We start from the raw sequence: 20,144 nt of genomic DNA, 5'->3' as shown, positions 1-20,144 counted from the left end.
TAACACTGATTTTAACCTAAACCAATCAACTCCTTTCCATTTATGTGATTGTCCGCGGTGGAATATCACCATAGCTATTTGTAGCTGTGGCATCCTGTGCATCCCCCTGTTTGTTGGCTTCATGTAAAAACAATAAAGTACTTAGTAACAATTACCAGCAAGAGTCTGCAACACGTTTAAGTGGGAAATGCAAATTGCTCTAACAAGCTTTTGGAAATAAGTAAGAACTATTTCATGCAAGAATAAACTCCATGTAGTAATCACTTCCGAAGAACAGTATCCACAGTGCTGATCACAGCTGACAGATGAGAAACTTTAAAACGAATTATCTGCCAACAAATTACATGTGAAATGTGAATGCCTGTTGACCCAGTCGAAGGTCTAATGTGATCTAATGCAGTCTGCTTCCTCTAATTACATTCTAGCGTCCATCAGCAGGAGCTCTCATGACTTATTGCCAAGATCCTGAATTACCGAGCACAGTCCAGGGAGGAATGCAGCTCCATGACGTACGTACATATACTGCAGAATATCTCCGTTATGTAAAGGCGGTTTTTCTTCATCATCATTCACTGTTATTAGATAGAAAAACTACTGAAGCCAGCTCTGCATCCATGTACGGTGTTTTCTTTTGTGAATTTGCAATGCTAATTTTAATGATATAGCAACTCTTGAAACACAGCTACTAATTAAAGACGGTGTGAATCATGATAGTAATAGCAGTCCTGTCTGATGTTCAACTTGAAGCCAAACGAGCAGCAGAGATCAGACAATGTGGCCAGCCTGAAGTCACTCTCATCTTGTAAAGAAAAACATTTGCACAGCGAGGACACGGCTCTGCTCTGCAAAGTGTTTTTGTTCCGCGCTGCCTCGGGCGCAGCGCAGCAACAACATGCAGCTCTGTAACATCATCAGACAGGCTGAGTGAAGGCCACAGCTGAATTAGGATTGAATTGTCTAAAACATGATACGGTGCTTGTAGCCGACACCAGGCTTCAGGGCTGGGTCACGTCCTATGACAGCGTGTGTGTCTCCTCCCGGGGAGTGACCCAGGTGTCCAACTGGCCGATTAGTCTGTCAATCACACAGGTGTAAAGGCTCTTGAAAGGAACAATTAGTGCCTCCATTAAAGAAGTTCCCATTGGATCCAGAGGTGATGAATGAAAGGATTAGCTCCGCTCTAATCTCCTTTCATCCTCCACGAGATGCCTCCACCTGTGTGCTGACACAGCCGACACTCAGCACCGCGGAGACAAAAGAATAAAGACAGTGTTAAAGAGGGATGAACTTTCTACCAGCCTGAGCAATTCTTATCTTAGCAGTGAAACAACAGGATTATTTGGGTTTTGTATTAGGTGGCATCATATTTGTGTGTTTATTCATTATTTCGCAAATCTGAAAAACCTAAAAATGGTCTTCCTTGATAGATTGATGTTGCAAATATCACATAATCCCAAAATAGGGTTCTGATGTTACACAACAGAAGTGTTACTGATACCTGCTGTAGGGCCACCCAGCGTCCTAGAAGTGTATTTATTTGTTTTGTCCTTCATGACTTTGCTAACTGTGTTCACACAACACAGCAGCCACAAGGAGGTGACTGAGGTGAGAGCTGGCTGTAGGAAGTACAAAGTCTGGACACTAGACACTCAAGTTTGCAACAAGTTTGGGAAACAAAATCACTCTGGCTGAATAGGAAAATATTGTTGTCATTAAGTGTTAATAAAGTCAACATGTTTTTTTGTGCTACAACTTCTGTTTTTGTGTTTAACCTGGGACACAGAAGTTTTCTATTAGGCAAGGCAAGGCAATTTTATTTGTATAGCCCATTTTTACAAACAGTTTGTCTCAAAGGGCTTCACATGGCATCATAACAACATCCTCTGCCCTTAGACCCTCACATCCACTGAGGAAAAACCATAGAAAACCCTTTTAACAGGGAAAAAATAGATGTGCAACAATAAAACAGTTTATAACACAGAATATGCAAAAACATGGAAATGATTAACAAGAATGAAGGCAGCTTCTGGTGGGAGGGAGACAGGGAGAGCAGGCTAGTTAAGTGGGAGTAGTGGATGGCAGACTGGTTCATGAGAAGGGAGGGCAGGCCGGTTTAGGGGAAAGGGGGCGATGCAAGCAATGTTAGCACTTGCCTCTCTCTAAATCATGTAAATTCCCTAAATTATTAAGAGTGGGGTGAAAAAATCGATAAAGCACAGTATCACATGATCTTTTATAATATTCTATAAATTGAAAATGATATTTAAGTTTTAGCACTAGATAATAAAGTACTTTTTATGACTCTGTTGGTCAGTTTGTTTGCTTGATATCCCCATTTTACAAGGATAAAAATGATTTAAGTGAGGTAAACACGCTGAAAACTTGAGTTAAGGTAATAAATCACAATGTATCATAATATGTCACTGCAAAAAGATTCAAATCACAGTAATGTCATATTGCGACTTAAGCATCATGATAATATCGTATCATGGGGCCTCTGGTGATTCACATCTCTGATTATAATCGTAGCATTTTCATATTTATGTATATATTAATCTATCTATATTAAAGCAGAAGTAAGTGGTCCGGTCGTTTTCGCTAATGCTGCGTTCCAGGCAGGCTTTTGAAATCGTAAATTACAGCTTCAAGTCACAACTTACGACTTTGTAGCGTTTCAGGCAACCCACTCGTGTTTTTCCGACCTGTTTTACCGGTGAAAGTCACTATAACGGCCACTCGTAACTTCCGACCGGTGAACTCGTACCAGATCAAACTGGTACCACTTCACGGTCGGAAAAATACGAGTTTCCTTGAACGCACCATAACAGTCCTCGTCCCTACGTCGCCACATTCACGGCGTCCCTTGGCTGCACACACAGCCCTGCATGCCGTTCTCTCTCCTCATTGGATAAAAACTGTAGGATACGATAAATGTTTTCTCTTCGGCTCAGAGCAGAGCAGAGGGACTGACAGACCCGTGTTTCAGTCCAAACACTCTATGTAAGTGATTGCTGTCGGAAGATATAACTATTTAAGACTTATATTAACACAAATATATCACTTACTTCTGCTTTAATTCATATATCTATACATAATCTTGATCAAGTGAACTTTTTGCAAACTGATTCTGTATTAATATTTTATGATTAAAAATGTGCGGCTACATTAGAAAACATTTGCTCGATATGCTGCTCAAACCCATTATCCCTGTGGCAGAACTCTATGAATTTGCTGTTGCAGAGCAGCTGTATATAGTCTCAACTTCTAAGGCTGTGCAGACATCAAAACGATCATAATGAAAACATAAATTCAATAACTGCATAAATTCAATAAGTGCAATGTTTAGACTTTGGATTTTTTCATTCTGCTTAATTCACAAATCCATGGATCACACTGACCCAAATACAAAACAGTTGCATTTGATGTTGATATTGCGTGTGGAAGTGCATTCGTATGTGTGTGTTTACTCATTACTCATTTGTACTGTGCTTTCACTTTGTTTGGAGTTTATTTTTAAGGGAATAAATTGATCGTATTGGCTTACCATGCAGAAAAAACTCTGTGGAATAACCTATTAAAAAGGAATTCTTAACTTTTAACATATTCTCGATCCTTTGATCTTAGAAAACTAAATGTCAGAGAACAGTTATATCATTGTTTCTCAACCTCAAATGTCATTTAGTCGTTAAACAAGTCCTCATAAATGCCAACTCCACACACAGGCTGCATCTTTGGCCAACAATAGCTCTACCTCCTGACAGTCTCCATCAACCTCCAATCAAGTGACGCTGTCTACCCCTCTGCCTCTTCGCCCAGACAGCCTGTGACACCCCAGATTCCCATCATGTCAGAAATAGAGATGGACAGAAGGAGGACGGAGTCTCCGAGGAGCAGCTACATGCAAAGGAACGTAGGAATTTCTGTTGTGGGGCTGTGGGGTCGAGGGGGGAGCAGAAGAATGACCAGCCGAAGGAGAGATAGAGGAGGCTTTAATGACATCTTGATGACAGGCTGGATGGGGGGTTGCACGGCTCCTGCAGCAGCGCAGGAAGAGAGGGCTGTAAGACGAGCCATATGGGCTTGTATAGCTGTGAATAGATGTCTCCTCTGTTACGCTCCCTTACCAACCCTGCACGTCTCCATCCCAGCACCGATCATACATGATAAGAGTCAGGAAGCAGTGAAGTCTCCAGCTGTGCATCACTGTGTAATTTCTGACTTGGTTAGTTATGTGATGGGCCACTGGTTCCTCCAGGGTCGATTTGCTGAGCATGGATGCATGATGGGTGTGCAGAGTTGTTACTGATGTAGTGGAAAAACCCTGCAAAGACTGAGTTTGTTTTTCTCCCCTCCCCTTCTCTCTTGCCATGGCTTAGAGGAGAAGATCCATACCGCCTGTCATGTCTGTGCAGTGGATACCGAGCTAAAGACAGCAGCTTTGCTCAGCACAAACACAGTGAGCCTGGCTCAGCCCGTAGGTGACAAAATCTGCTCACCGGCTCCTCTAAAGCTAGGTGAACACCGTGTATGTTTTTTTCTTTTTAATCCAAACAAAACCCAAAGTGCACAAACAAGTCGTGCCTTTACAGGAGGTTACATACCAAATGATTTCTTGGCTGGGAGGAGCAACCTCAAGAAATCCCCGCTTAGCTAATCGGCTGGCTTCATTTAATTTTTTTTAAAAATACATTTTTACCAAACATCTATCAGGCAAAATGACCAGTCATTACTTTTAACGCCTACTCACCGGGTCAATGAGTGCACGGTGTGGTCTAGATTATTGTATTGTCTGTTCAGGAAATTCCAAACGCTGTTGCTCATCATTTTGTTGATTGAGCGAGCGAATTGGGGAAAGTAAATTATCTTAATCATGATTAATCACATGACTCACCGTAGTTAATTTGATTAATTTACAGTTTTTATTTGTTCAACATGTACCACAAACAGTTACAGACAAGTGTTTGATAAAGACTAGACATACTCCAGTGGTAACGCATTTCACATCGACAGTAGCTGTAAATAACCTTGGTTTTGTGGACAGACCCATCTGGCAGGACTTTGTTGCCGTAGCAAGATTTTTCCAGTGTCTGTTGTGGCGGAGTGGGAACTGTTAGCAGAGACAGGTCACCTTGCGACAGTGAGATGATTCATTCTCAGCAACTGATTGAAACTATGGGTCAAGCAAAAAGCCAGTATAACAGAAGGTGCTTTAATTACACACACACACACACACATATAAAAACATAGTGGTTCTCAGTCCGGGCCCCAAGGCTTTGTTCATATTTTATTTATATTATGGTGTAGCTTTGACAGCTCTATTCAAAAGTGTCTCAGAGAACAAAACATCTTCAAGAATCAAGAATCTAAATATGTCAAACATAACACAGAATCTTCACATAGGTTGATGTTTTGAAACTGTCTCTATTACTTATATATACACTATATGTGACAGGCTATTTATTTCTATCATGAACCTAACCCTAACCATTGAAAGTTTGTAAGTTATCCTTTTTTATTTGGCATGTCTTGAATGGCCTCTCAGTGTCTTTCTGGAGGCGGCTGGTTCACACGGTGAGCTGTATGTGAGTGTGTGTGTGTGTGTGTGTGTGTGTGTGTTTAAGCTTAGAGGCTGTAGCTGCAGGTCGGGAGCAAAAGCAAAGAACAACAACCCTAAACAGCTGCAGAAACAGTAACTTGAGCCTGACAGCGACTCTGTCAAAGGCTAAAGAATCGATTAGCATTCCAGCATCCACACAATACCCAAATATACAGTGTAAAGATATTGCACTTTTATTGTCTGCGTGACCACAACAACCAGCTGTCCAACACAACGGCTTTGAAGAGCAACATGATTGATGAAGAGCCGTAACCCTCTGGCATATCGGCCGTTAAAAATAACTCCACAAACCATCATTTCTGAGTCTGAAACTTCTCAGCTGTGCAGTTTATATTTTCTGTGTCATGTATGGAAATACCAAGGCTCATGTTGTACAGGCTCAAGCGCCGCTCTCGGTAGGTGGGCCCTGATCTGCGGAAATAATCAATACCACCAACAAATACTGTACCAACATGAATCGAGAAAAAGAAAAACAACACATATTGACAGAAAATGTATTGACTTGTGGTCACGGGACAATCCTTTAAGCCCTGAGCTCGTGTTAGAGTGTCAATGACTAGAAAAATCAATCTATTTACAGCGGACAGACCTACATTTGGAAATAGGTGATCAGATTTCAGCAGAGATAGATGATGGGCAGCGGAGCATATAGATGTATATGTGGGTGCCTGCGCCTGTGTGTATATTTATGTTTTTTGGTGGGTTGCAGTGTGGCCAGAGGGGATGGTTTAACAGAGAGATTACAGCTATGCTGGGAAAAAAGTGGGGGATATGGGGGGTCAGGTTTTCTTTTCCAAAGAGGAGGGGGGTCCCAAATCCATTCCTAAACACCCACGAGATTACAAAAATGAGATTGAGCCTGCAGATTACAGGGATGAAACGTACTGTGAGAACCTCTGTAACGTGAGGATTACGGCTCTCTAAATAATTCACCTTCCCGCCTCACTCTAAAAACCCTTCAGAGTGGCACCACAGTTACAAATTAGCACCACTGAAAAAAACCCAAGGCGTGATGTTATTAATATTTTGTGCCGAGTTATATAAGAGTAATATCCAAATGAGACAACCACCTCATGTTCATCACTAAGAGCCAATTCAAGCTATTTATTTTCCAAAGGCTAACATATCTGTGGATAAACAATCATCTATGAATATTAAGTGAGAAGCAACTAATTAAAAAACAACAACTTTCAGTGCACTTTTTAACATCCAGCCCTCTAATATTCTTTCCCAGGCGTCTGCATGTTATCATTTGAGGATTAACAAGGGCACACGTTACAAGACTGAGGTCACAATAACCCTGCAGAAAGTTAGACTCACTTCAGAAATCAAGTCGCCTCCTTCTTATCTCTGCAGAGTTACTGCAAACAAGTTGAGATCAACACCACCAAGCTGCTTTGGCTACATGTTTGCTTGGGGGAATCTCCTGCTTTTAGCTGATAAAACTATCAGAGCAAAGTCTGGTGCAAAGTTACAGCTAATCTGTCACACTCTTCTGCCTGAAAATGACCTGTGTGTGTGTGTGTGTGTGTGTGTGTGTGTGTGTGTGTGTGTGTGTGTGTGTGTGTGTGTGTGTGTGTGTGTGTGTGTGTGTGTGTGTGTGTGTGTGTGTGTGATAACACTGAAATGTCCAATCAGTAAGTTATGACCACATCAACACATTTGGGATATTGTACACAAGAGGGACCATTAGAGAGGAGATGAGCAGCCTCTGGGGACGTTTTATATTGTGGCACTGTGTCAGATTACAGGAGCAGTGCTATACAATACGAATGGGCATTGCTTTAAAATGGTCCATTTATCTCTGTTGTAGAAATGAGATTAACTGAATGAATTATCCTGTAATAAACTGTAGTGAGGGATGTTCTGTAAACAAGAAAAGTTAAGTTTACTTGTTTCTCAACAAAACTTAAGTGTGTCCTTGAAACCACAATTTTCAAATCCATGTTTATGATTTTACAGGCCTCTGTCGGTACATTGCTACATTTCTGCAGATGAGAAGTTTTGTTCTTCGTGGTGGCCATGGAGATGTGTTTGTTTGGTCCTGGGATCAAATGTCAGGATGCATAAATGACAACATCTCCCTGTAGCCTAACAAATGATTCCACAAGTCATTTGTGCAGTTTATTGTGAGCCATAGTTACGTTTTGTTGCTAAGCGACATCTAGTGGCCATGGTGATTATGACAGGAGAAGAGTGCAGTGATACCGAGCTAGTAGCCTACCTAGCTAAAGAGTTACAAGTTGGGTCAAAAAACACAGTTTATCCAGGAGCCCTCAACAAAGTTAAAGGGATAGTTCAACATTTTAGAAAATTGGCCCATTGCCATAATCCCTATAGTTTTAGCAGTAGGTTCGTTATTTGTCGGTGCAAGTTATTTTTTGAACGGCGGAGCAGAGCCGCGAGCTGCTCAGAGCTACGCTACGGAGGCTAATGGGATTTCTTGGTTTCCCTCATCAAACTCATCAAATACACAATCCAACAACTCCAAAGCGCTCTGGTGGACAAGTTGTGAGCTGCACATTCACCACGCTATGAGATAATAACGCAACGTTATGAGACGGATGTTTTTGAGGCAAATGCAGAGACTGCTTGCCAAAAAACTGCTCCTGAAGGGAACACGCATGAGCGGTTTTGCATGAATTTACCTTGAAAACAACTCTGTCTTGTTACGTTGCGTTATTATCTCATAGCGTGGTGAATGTGCAGGTCACAACTTGTCCACCAGAGTGTTTTGGAGTTGTTGGATTGTGTATTTGATGAGTTTGATGAGGGAAACCAAGAAATCCCATTAGCCTCCGTAGCGTAGCTCTGAGCAGCTCGCGGCTCTGGTCCGCCGTTCTAAAATAGCCTGCACCAACAATTAAAATAACGAACCTACTGCCGAGGCTATAGAGATTATGGCAATGGGCCAATTTGCCAAAATGTTGAACTATCCCTTTAACTGCAATGGAGTTTTCATTATCATAGTAACCATGACAACAAAGATGGTCACATGTTGAGGAAGTAACCAATTTTAGCCAACATCACAATTTAGTCCTTAACCTAACCAAGCAGTCATCGTGTCAGCGACAGCTGCACACTGCTGTTGCCAGAGTGGCATCTTTATTATGGTATCCATGACAACAAAGGTCCGGTACACGTGGTATTTTTATTGTGATAACCATGACACCAGAGGTCCGGTACGTAGCGGTTTAATTAGGGTAACCATGACAACCAATGTCCAATAGTCAGCGCGCTATTGACAAGGTTGACGACCTCTATGGTTGTTGAGGTTGGAGGACTTGTTGTTTGTGCCTGTGAGGTGACATATCATAGTGTTGTTGTTTGTGTTGACTCTGTCGCCCAGTAAATTAAACATTAATCTGACAGTTTATAAAGATAAAAAGTGTTGAAGCTTTGTTCTTACACACCACTTCAATTTAGGGAGAAATTTAAGTTTTAAGTTAGCTGATGACTGCCTGAAGGATATCAATCACAGACATCCACCTCCTCTAATAGCCCTGCACCTCTTGATTCTTCTTTTATTCTTGACTTGAAACAAGCTGCGGCTGAATTCACATCAACTCCTACCTTGATTTATTTGTACTTTTAAAATCATTGTCTTGATGTACTGTCTTAAAAATAGGAGATGACTGCACATTAAATGAATCCGGTGCCCTTAAAAGTCAGGCCAGTGATAAATAGAAGACAAAACAATTGGATGTTTTCATTCTACACTAGATGTTTGTGTGTGTTCCTATTTTCCTTAGACTGGTTTCCACATCTTTGCCTGAAGCAGGTGTTGCAGTTGAAAGTACGTATCACAAAGTGTGTTTATCTGTGTGTGTGTGTGTGTGTATCTTTGCTCCCGCAGGTTGGTTTTTCCAGATGGGACTGTGTGTGTGAGTCACCGTGTCTGCTGAGACGTCCACCGCAGCGTCGTCATACCTGAGTGCTACCAGACATGTCTGTCTGTCTGAGAGGGCTTTCATGTAAGAAATGTGTGAGTGAGGCTCAAAGTCAAATACCACCTTCCCTCTTTTGCTTTTACAGCCCTGCTCCATGATTTCACCTGTGAATCTTCTCTCCCGCACTAACTTATTATCTCAGACAAAACAAGCCGAGGGCCAGCGATGAAGAGACAAAACCTGACTTTTTTTTTTCATAAACAAATTGGCGACCCAGAGCCGTAATCCTGAAGACAAACTTCACCTCACAGTGCGCTCACTTTGGCTGTATAATTTATGACTCGCGTCGGCTGAGGGGGAGTCATAAAAGGAGACGAAAGAGACGCTGGAAATCATCTTACAACATAATCATATGGTTGTTCAACCCAAAGTCATCATATGCCACTGCATCTCTAAAATAGCCCCGCTGACCTCATGTAATGTTTTCTCTTTCATTCTTCAGCATACCATTCGACAAATAGCTAAATGAGGACTGTGCATCAGCAGACTTCAGGAGAGAGAAAACATCCACATAGGATACAGGTCTAATTTCATTTTCTCTCAGCTTGTCTAAACTTATTATAAGGTTGCACTTAACTTGAAATGATGTGATATAAAAGCTCTATTCAGGGCCTCTACACCTTTATAGCATCAACTTGTGATCATAATTACCATCCATCATTGCCAAACGTCATCAGAATTACAAAGTTAATGCCACCACAAAAGACAATCTTGGATGTAAACAGAAATAACTTGTTATCTTCTCCAACCATCATCCATCCAGATGCTCCCACAAGGAAAAGCATCGTGGGCTTTGTGCAACAATTACAAGTCTCACACAACTTTGTGTTCTGCTTCTTTTTTCTATTTTTTAAAGTAATTACAGTGTGTGGAGCAGAGCCTATGGCAAAGTGTGAATCAGGTTAGTCACCACTGTTCATCAGCAGAAAAAAATAAATAAAAGTACCACATCTGAATGATGTCTTGGTGTTGGACGGGGGTGGAGAAATGTTCCACCAGGAGCCAAATGGGACCACAGAGACAGGTGAAACAAATGGGAGAACAGATAAACTCTTTAGGAGCTGTGCACAAAGGACAGGGATTAATTAAGGACCTTCAGGATAAAATGTCACAGTGGAGTGTGGTGCCGGCTCTCCCTGACACATATCAAGTGTGTCCTTGACTTTGACGCCTACGCTGTAACAGAAGCAGAGGTGTTTGTACTCAACCAGGACCGTCCTGAGATGAGGTGTGATCAGGTAGATGAAGGTGGAAAAACGTTTGGGTGGTGTATCAGAGGCATTGAACACTTGCATACAGACTTACTCTAACACACCTACCTGATGCTGTTTTGACATTTACCCACCGCAAAAAAGGCAAAAACGATTGTGAACTGTGGATTTATTCATTCCACATAAGGCATTTGTAACGGGATTACTCCCGTGCAATCACAGTGTAAATATAGTATAAGTTAATGTTGCACTAATCAATATTTTCATATTAGCTGTGAGCAACTGTGAGACTGTGTGTGTCTATTGAGAAAAGGCTTCACTGATCTTATAGATAGTTATTGCCCAGCTGCTGTTCCCTTCAACTCCACGGAGCATTTTATCACCTTTAAGCTCATTGTTTTAGTTTTATGGTCCACAGTTTCACTGTGTTGGCTCAGTCACAGTCTTCTCACTCTATCCACTTCACATTTACAGGCAGCTGTCTGCCAGAGAAAAAAATAAAACAACTGCAAACACTGACCAGCACCAAATGCCATATAGACAAAGTTAGCCACTAGCTGGTGAACATAGTAGAGCATTTAGTGGCTAAACTGCCAGATATAGATGGTGGAGACCAAAACAGAGCAAAAAGAGAGCGAGAGAGATATACTATTGCATTTATAAAACCTATAAAACCTATAAACCTAAGATCTAAAAGACTAAAATCTATTAAAAAGTGAAGTAAACAGTGGAAAAACCTGCTGAGAGTACTTTTCTATTCTAATCTATTATCTATATTTAATTCCTTTGTTTAGGAACTAAACAGAAATAACAATTTTCCAATATGCTGTTTGTTATTTTTGAGTTCCCTAAGACACATTTTAAAATGGAACTAAAGACATGATGGACTTTTCATCTCTCCTCTTTCATCTCTCTGCAGCAACATCACAGTCTCCCAGTGCACAAACTGCCAGCCATCACTGCTCAGTTTCTGATGCTTTCATGCTCTACAAACCCCATTTCCACTGAGCATCTTTCACTCGGTGTCATAAAAGTGCAATGTGGATCTCAGAGCTGCACACAAGCACCAACCAGTCAGCAGCATCCATCAGCTTTCACCCAGACAATCCCCTCAGATTCACATTCAGATGTGATTTTGTGGAGTAAACTTTCTCTCTGGGTTTTTTTTTTCTATTATTTTTTATAGTCCCTGACAGGAAATAGGTGAGTTACATAAACATGTCCAAAAAACTGAACATGTTGCTGTGATCTGCTCTGAGTCAAACTGAGGCTGACATCTGTGGAAGTCTGGACAAACCTAAAACTGCTGAGGCTCAGAGTGAAACTCAGTGCGTCTCAGTGTGACAACGGTCGGAAATCTGACTGATGCTGGGAACAAACGGAAACAGTGGAGAGAGGTCAGCATTAGGTGCACTTGCCCACGCATTTTTACATTAAATTTGGGCGTATTATCAAATTCAAATGGAAATATCAACAAACGGCCCCTAAATTAAAAAGGAAGGAGTGTTGTATCAGAGGAAACATGACATAGTGAGAGAGGAAGAGGGCGTAGATCAGGGGAAAACAGGAAGTGAAGGAGGAGATGGAAACGAGATCAGAGAGGACACCTAAGGTATATGATCAGATCTTTGGCCATAAAACATGAGAACAGATGTGGGCAGTGGCATAAACAAGAAGACTAGTTCTATTAATTCTGGGGTAAAGGGAGCCCCCTGCTGGTTAGAGGAGATTAAATTCATGCAATCACATATTATATATAGGCCTCTCAACACAACTATGGCCAAAACCAAACACATGAGGGATACAAGGACAGAGCTTATACTCAAAGTGAGGGTGAGGACGACCATGAAGCTGCTAAACTGAGTTCCCTCACACTCACACCTCAGGACTTCACTGAAGTTAGTCAAAACTTTGTGCTGGCTGAAAACTGCTGTTCACGATTCAGTATAGAAAAAAAAACCTCCCTGTTTGTGACCATTTCAAAATAGGAATTTGTTTTTCTTAGACACATGTTCCTACTCAAGAGGCCAGGTAAATTGGGTTTGAAAGTTTTTGTGACCCTCACGGCTAAACTTCATTGTTTCTGGAGCAGCTGGAGCTAAACCGAAATGATTAATGGATGACTGCAGCTCTGGGCTGTTGTTATGACGGTACCAGGTTGTGCTTGTGGGTATGTGTGTGGGTATGTGTGTGTGTGTGTGTGTGTGTGTGTGTGTGTGTGTGTGTGTGTGTGTCTGCGTTTCAGCTTATCTGAATGAATTGTGTGTGCCCAGCGGCAGTTTTTAAAATTTGAAACCTTTGAAATTACACAAATATTTTATGGCCTCACAGCGTCGGAGCCACATTTACTAAGCAAACCAGGATGGTATTGCACTTTATTGTTCTTTCATTGGTCTCTAGCATTACATGGACACAGTCACTGGGTAAAGTGTTCAGGGGCACAGGAATGATCCATTCTCAAAGCATATGGATATGATCAAAAACTTGAATATTAAAGTCTTTATGGAGGCCTACAAGGGCCATGCTTAAAATGATCATGTAAAATATAAAATGGAAATGTAGGTTTAACACAAACTCATTATGCTCTTAGATTACTCTGGACTCGCCATAAAGAGGAGCATGTGATGTTTTTCTAAATATTTCCTTTCCTACTTTGGGTTTTTCTGGCCATGTTTATGATCTACATTCAGTAGCAAGGCTCAAAATACACAGGAATAACTTTGCTGCAGTAAAACCAACTCCCTCAGGGTCCTAGAAGCACAAATGTCAATCCATCCCTCGGTGTCAACCACATCCGAGGTGGACACACACACACAGCACGCAAGTACTTAAAACCAAAAGACACTGTGGTCCCATTTGAACGGAGAAATCCATGTCGGCTCTGCCAACAGCACAAACACAATGAACCCAGTGGCTGGAATTAATTTTCACCAGGTTTGTTCCAGTGTTCCTGCACACAGGCCCCGGCTCAGCAACCACGCACAGTCTGAATCTGGATGTTCACACAGATTATTTGCCCACTAACAGGACGAGACTCCAACTCACAGCCTGCAAGTCTGCATTAATATCTGTGGAACCAGGTTTGCTGTAACCTGATCCCTGACCATACAAACCAACTAGCAACACATGTAAATCCTTAAACACTCATTAATATTCACATGCTACAGTTCAGACAAATGATCAGCAATTAAACATCCTGGTTATTTTTTCACTATGAGGATTTAAATCATATCTCAATTTGTATTTACCAGCATCACAAACCAGCAGGACAGTGAGGCAGTGACTTCCTACCTTTGAGGAGTTTGTGAGGTCTGATTTGTGTCCTTTTACTCCAGAAGTTTCCACAGAAATAATCCAGGTGATCATGTGCAGCACCTTTTTGGCACTGGGTCATCTTGGTTTCCATTTTTAATCCAGGTTAGTTGGATCAGTTACAATCCTCTCCTTCAAGATTGAGTTTAAATAGATTAAAATTGTGTCAATTGAGTCATTCTTCTTCTCCAGTAGGCAGTTGGCTTCCATCATGTTACCTTACTGTCCCCTCCTGGTTGTATCCATCCATTGCAATCTTGTTATCAGTCTGGTTTCAAAAACCTCAATACATATTTCTATGTAACATGAGAGTTTACTATGTGGTAGTATGGATCACTTTTGATAATATAAACATCTGGAGGGAGGCAGATTTACTTTAAGAATCTTCTTTTCAACTCTTCACTATGTAAAAAAAAACAAAAAACTCTTCACTATGTAGCTTCACAGCAACAATACTTCCTGTTTTCTTAGTCACATGTCACTAACCGAACCAATCACAGGTGAGGAGGACTCAGGTAAATAAGAGGAGAACTCGAGAAACTGATTCAGGAGATCATTGTGACTGTTTTAGGGTTAACAGACTTACAAGTAAATATTTCCCCTCGGAAATTATAAATGTAATATATAATAATAATGTAAATAATAAATGTAAATAAGTGTAGGCCTATATATATTCCTAACTTCGTCAAAAACGTTTCATTTCCTTCAACCACATCAATGACCCTTGTGTCTCTGTAGGCCTGCTAACAATGTTATACAATGAAGAGCATTGTTAGCCTAACATTGCTCTTCATTTTATTCTCTTTCATAAATGAAATCAATAAATGCTCCACAGTCTGCTTTGATTAATTGTGATTAAAATGGCCACTTTGGATGTTTACAGAAGCACAAGAAAGCATGACAGTATCAGTTTCCAGCAAACTGAAGATTTTTGGATCATTTTTAAAGATTAAATATTGAAATTTTGGATTTGATATGCTCAAGTGCAACATTTGTGTTTTGCCACAAATCAGTCAAATCTTGGCACAAAGATCTTGGCACATTTTTCAGCTGCAGAAAGGAAGAATTACAACCAGTCATTTATGCTTTGTCAGATCTTTTAGTGCAATAGTTTTTATTATATCATACAAGGAGACAACACAACAGCAGTAAACATTCAACAAAGCAACACCAGGATTGGAGAGAAAATCATATCCACATTAAATATATTAAAATAATATTCCATGTCACAAAATCAGGAATGTTGAAAGCTCACACTTTGCACATCTCACTCTCAGCCACTGTCGGAAGATTCAAGTCAGTTGTCATGATCTCAACACACACATTCATATTTCACACATTTATATCATTGTGCAACATATTTTCACCCCTACTTCTGAAAAACAAAGTGTTTTGTAAATAGATGGTTACAGAATATTATGTTATGGTTATGTTGCACTGCCAAATCTCTCAGCGGTAATCCTCTCTGCCATCTCAACAGGTGAGATAATGCTCAACTAATCCAACTATCACTGCTTTTTAATCTCTTAATCCAGTTTTTGCTACTACAGATTAGATTAAGTTTGCTGACAGGTGCGAAGGCTCCTCTCTGTGGTTTAAAATAGATATCACCATACAATCCCAAATATGCTGAACATCACTGTAGCCAGGTTTAACAAACAATAACTCTGTTGTATTTACCTTTATTGCATTGGTGACTTGTTACACTGTTGGCTACACGCTGTGTTTTAGGATTGTAAATAGACAGAGATTAGCTGTGCTATCACCCTCCTTATTTCTGGGGCATATTTCATCAGCTGTAGTAAAAGCAGTTTAGTCATCCTAGTGAAGCAAATACTAAAGCAGTTCTATGAGTTTCTATATTCCTCTGGATTGTCTCTACACTTTTGCTTCAGCACCATACTAGATGTGAATACAGGGTCATGGGTCACTTTGACAGAAATATGATGTCACCCATACAACAACCCCTCCTTCAAGATCGGAAACAAAAAAAAAAATTCCAGATGATTTTCTATTTCTGTCCTGACAGTATTTGTCCCTAAACCGGGTCGTGGGAAAGTAAATGTTGTGCGCTCATTGTGATACAATGTTTAAAAATAATTTCTGGGAAGTAGTGCAGTTCAGTATTTGAGAAAGCAATAACAAAGGACTTCTACAATAGCTGTATAGTTGAGTTTGAGGATGTGTTGTGTAAAATAGACCCTGCTCTAAATGTTCCTCCACTATCTAACCCCCTCCAACCCCGCTGGCCACATACTGTTGTTCCCTAATCACAGCAGCTAGTTGGTCTTGGTCATGCTCTTGGTCTTCAGGTCTGCCAGTTTGCTGGTGACAAAGTTCCACTTGAAGGAGGCGTCCTCACTTCCTCCACCCAGAGAGACGTATTTGGAGAAGCTGTTGTTGCTCCTTCCTCCTCCACCTCCGCTCTCCTCTCCCTCAGTGATCTGCTCATCCTGGGTCTCCTCCCCTCCGGCCTCTGTCACCCCCTCCTCACATTGGCCTGCTGCCGCCTCGTTCGCAGCGGCGGCGGCGGCTGCGGCTTCGGCCTGCTTCTTGGCAGCCCAGTTGGTTGCAAAGCTATCCCAGAATCCTGAGCGCCTGCCGGGTCGCGGAGGCTCCTCTGGCTTCACTGCAAGTGGACTGAGAATTCAGATAATGTAATGGAGTAAAAATAGTGTGGCTCTGAGTCCTGAACACTTTTTAAATGACTATGTTTACATACAACATCATTTATACTGGCATTTAAATTACAGTTTATGTATTTATGTTCTTTTCTGCACTTAGTTTGAACATGTGGGAATGTGATGGGCTTAATGGGATTTAAATTAATAGTTCAGGCTTTCTTAAGGTGCTTTTTAAAATAATAATGTACAGAATCTACAAAGTAGGCCCAGCACAGACGTCCGCCAAGACCAAATCAAACAATATACAGGCAGTTCAGAGAAAACATTATCCAATTCAGAGTAAATGATTCAGATCAGACCCATTTTTCCTTCCTCCACAAAGTTTTATGCAAATTGGATCAGTGCTTTTTATGTAATCCTGTTGACTAACAAACCAATGGGGTGAAAACATAACCTCCATGCTGTTCCACTGGCCACTGGCCGTTTCACCTGCACAAACAGATGGTTCAAGGTGCAGGAGTGAGACGCTCAACCAAAAGAACAGATGTCAACAAAAGAGAAAGATTTCCACTCACTGGTCAGCGACCGGCGGGCTCTCAGTCTCCTCCAGGAGCTGGTGTTCGTCATCTTTGTTGAAGAGAGATGATAGTCTGTTCCAGCTTTTGCTCCCGGCCCCCTGCATCTGGACACACAACCAACCACACACACAGAGGTCAAAGGTTAAAACAGTGATGCATTCAGGTGTTTCCAAAGACTCATGGGACACTGATCCACTCTGATACTATTTATTCCTCCTTTCTTGTGAAATACCGAAGCTTCAATTATTCAGCAATAAAAATGTGTCAGTGTTCACATACTCTCTTGGCCAACTGGGAGACAGCATTGGGCCCCTCGTCCTCCTGTACAGGACTCATATCATTCTCCACTTCTGTGACCTGCAACAGCAGAAATAAATGGTGACAAAAATGGATGTAGACAGAAATATCCTGACTATATTTAAAACAGTCAAACTTGACCATAGAGATGCACAGGATTTGTGCACATTAGTCGCCATCTAGTGTATAAAAAGGAAATTACAATAGAAAATGGTACTTTGTTGAGTTCACAAGAGGACACCTACATTATATACAATAAAATTGATTTTAATTAGTGTTTATACTATGGAAAAACTAATCAGACAGACCAGTTAACCAGTTGTACAGTTGTGCACATACAGTATTAATAACAGTAATCAATCTCTGTTTTGCCATAAAGACAGGTCACAGTAATTTACCTCAGCTGTCTCATATTTCACAGGTACATATGGAGTAATGTCCACTCAAATAGCAGCACTGACAACCCTGCTCATCCCTCTAAATGGAAACTATCTCTTAAACACCCGCAGTATTCCCTGTTGTCTGCGCACAGGCCCCGGCTTTGTGTGAGACCACAGTTTGAAGCTGTCGGCCGGCTCATTCAAACACACCCCGAGGCCTCGGCCGGTCCGTCTCATCGCCCTGTCAGTCAGTCAGTGGAATGCCAACTAATCCCCATGTTCAGCTCCCGTGCAGGATCGAGTTTCTCAGCACTGTAGAGATCTGGGTCAACGCAACACTGTCAAGTACAGGTGCTGCAACAAGGCCCTGAAAACTGCTGGCAAAGTAAAGTGAACATGATGCTAATACATAGCTGCATTTATATTCCCACTGATGAAGTATTTTACTTTTGTAACTGAGACGTATGGAGTGTTTCACTGCTTCATATAGATTGATGGTCCAGTGGGGTGGGTGGGTGGGTGGGTGGGGGTCACGGGACAAATCTGAGGAGTCATGAATTGATTAATAGGGAAGTTTAGAGAGAAAACCTCTGATACATTAATTTACATTCATTCTTTCAGCATTTTCTCTAGAGGGGAAATGGGCGACACTGACATCAAACACATGACAATGCTTGTTTGTTAGGTTGAGAGCAATTTGAAAAATACTTTGTAGGCCTATAATATGACTGTATTTCATGAGCTTATCATCACAAAACTTTAATCTACGAATGACAATTATTTACAGTGTTAAAAGTAAAAAAAAAAATGAAATAAAAGTAGTGTATGGACATATGTATTCCTCTGAATTATAGTGGAGGAGAGGTAAGAAGCATACACATGTACCTCTGAATTGTACTTAAGAACAGTACAAATGAATAAATGAAAGCACTTAGTAGTACAGTAAGTTACAAGTTCACAGTAGATCTACATATCATTTGACTCAGTCAGTGTTTCAATCAGCAGAGTCACCTTTCATGGAGGAAACACAGCGGAGGCCTAACTTCTCTCTTTAAGTTCCCTGAGCACAGAAAACAATACAGACCAGCTTAACAAGCTCATCTGAGCCAGTGATGAATAAAGAATGATCAGCAAAACTAAACCTGATGACTTTCTGACTTCAGTGCCAACAACCACATCAGCTGTCTCAAACTTGACCATATGCGTATGGATCAGTACGAGGAACAAAGGTGGAGAAAGGAGTTGATTCTGTACCTCTTCAGCAGCGTCCTCCTCATACTCTGGGTTCAGCGTCTTCAACACTTTGCTCTTATAAACCTTCCACACGGGATTCATACTTGCACAAATAGGTGCTCAACACTCAGGGCAAGACCTGTGTAGACCTCTCTCTGCCTCTGTGGTCCACCCTCCACCAAGTCTCCACTTCCAGCGTCAGCTCGTCTCAGTTGGGCCAACTCGGACCTGTTTACCATGTGTAAAGGTCTCAGTCGTTCAGCAGTGCAGAGGAACCCGTTCAGCAGCACCGAGGCCCGCGCTGTGTCATAGCGTTTCTCCTGTCAGATTGTGTCTGTCCTATCAAGCCAACTGGGTTGACAGCTGCTTTCGTCCCTGCAGAGCGCCTGAACAGGTGAAGCTGGGAAGCGGTGCAGCTCATGCATGCGCCCACGCAGGTGTATACACACACACGCACACACACAGACACACACACACGTACGCACTCACATTCAGCGTCACTGTTCAGAATCTTACCTTGGTTACCTGGAGACAGGTGTGGATTTCCTCATTCATAATTCAGAGGGTTTCTTTTCCAGAGCCAGAGGTCCATTGTCAGGCAGCGTTGGTAGACTGGCTCTTGTAACCCTGATGCACACACACGCAGACACACACACACACACACACACATGCACAGTGCCAACATGTTTATGTTGAGAAAGAAGGTTTAGTTTGATTACTTTCAAACTACAGCAGCTCTTTGTTTGAGTTCACCCCTGAAGAGTTTGCAGTTTCCATCAAATCTGGATTGTAACTCTTAGCAAACAGAAAACTACAAATCAGTGAGGCGTTTTTTATTTTTTTAAACGCCCATAGCCTACTCTGTTTCCTCACATTCATACGTGCTGTTTATTTATGGAAACACACCTAAATGCCATCTCACCAAACAAACCACTAATCTCC

At 41.5% G+C, this 20,144-nt stretch overlaps 1 protein-coding gene across 4 annotated transcripts; it reads right to left on the bottom strand.

The window, feature by feature from the left end:
* Nucleotides 1-15,174: 15,174 nt before the first annotated feature.
* LOC146972310 (uncharacterized protein C1orf232) lies at nt 15,175-19,838 on the bottom strand. Of its 4 annotated transcripts, none has more exons than XM_085803343.1 (4): nt 19,224-19,598; nt 17,572-17,649; nt 17,290-17,396; nt 15,175-16,730 (listed from the first exon to the last, which is right to left on the bottom strand). In XM_085803343.1, the coding sequence occupies exons 1-4, from the start codon at nt 19,302-19,304 to the stop codon at nt 16,370-16,372; spliced, it is 627 nt and encodes a 208-aa protein (XP_085659469.1). In that variant the 5' UTR covers nt 19,305-19,598; the 3' UTR covers nt 15,175-16,369. The 4 variants fall into 4 exon arrangements, with proteins under 4 accessions (XP_085659469.1, XP_085659471.1, XP_085659472.1 ...); XM_085803345.1 differs by lacking the exon at nt 19,224-19,598 and adding an exon at nt 19,719-19,838 and having other exon boundaries at nt 15,194-16,730; XM_085803346.1 differs by lacking the exon at nt 19,224-19,598 and adding an exon at nt 18,180-18,265 and having other exon boundaries at nt 15,194-16,730.
* Nucleotides 19,839-20,144: the final 306 nt, after the last annotated feature.

The sequence above is a fragment of the Trachurus japonicus genome, chromosome 16 (assembly GCF_045865225.1).
Source record: "Trachurus japonicus isolate A0001 chromosome 16, Traja_1.0".
NCBI classification, from domain to species: Eukaryota; Metazoa; Chordata; class Actinopteri; order Carangiformes; family Carangidae; genus Trachurus; species Trachurus japonicus.
The sequence above is the reverse complement of the archived record's forward strand: the minus strand, read 5'-3'. Positions and strand labels throughout refer to the sequence as shown.

What these genes read in the sequence shown, in the direction of transcription:
- LOC146972310 (XM_085803343.1), bottom strand. Translation starts at nt 19,304, where the DNA reads ATGAATCCCGTGTGGAAGGTTTATAAGAGCAAAGTGTTGAAGACGCTG. An exon ending in AGGAGGACGCTGCTGAAGAG is followed by an intron (nt 17,650 to 19,223) that starts GTACAGAATCAA and finishes CTGCTGTTGCAG; the next exon opens with GTCACAGAAGTGGAGAATGA. An exon ending in AGCCCGCCGGTCGCTGACCA is followed by an intron (nt 16,731 to 17,289) that starts GTGAGTGGAAAT and finishes CTGAATTCTCAG; the next exon opens with TCCACTTGCAGTGAAGCCAG.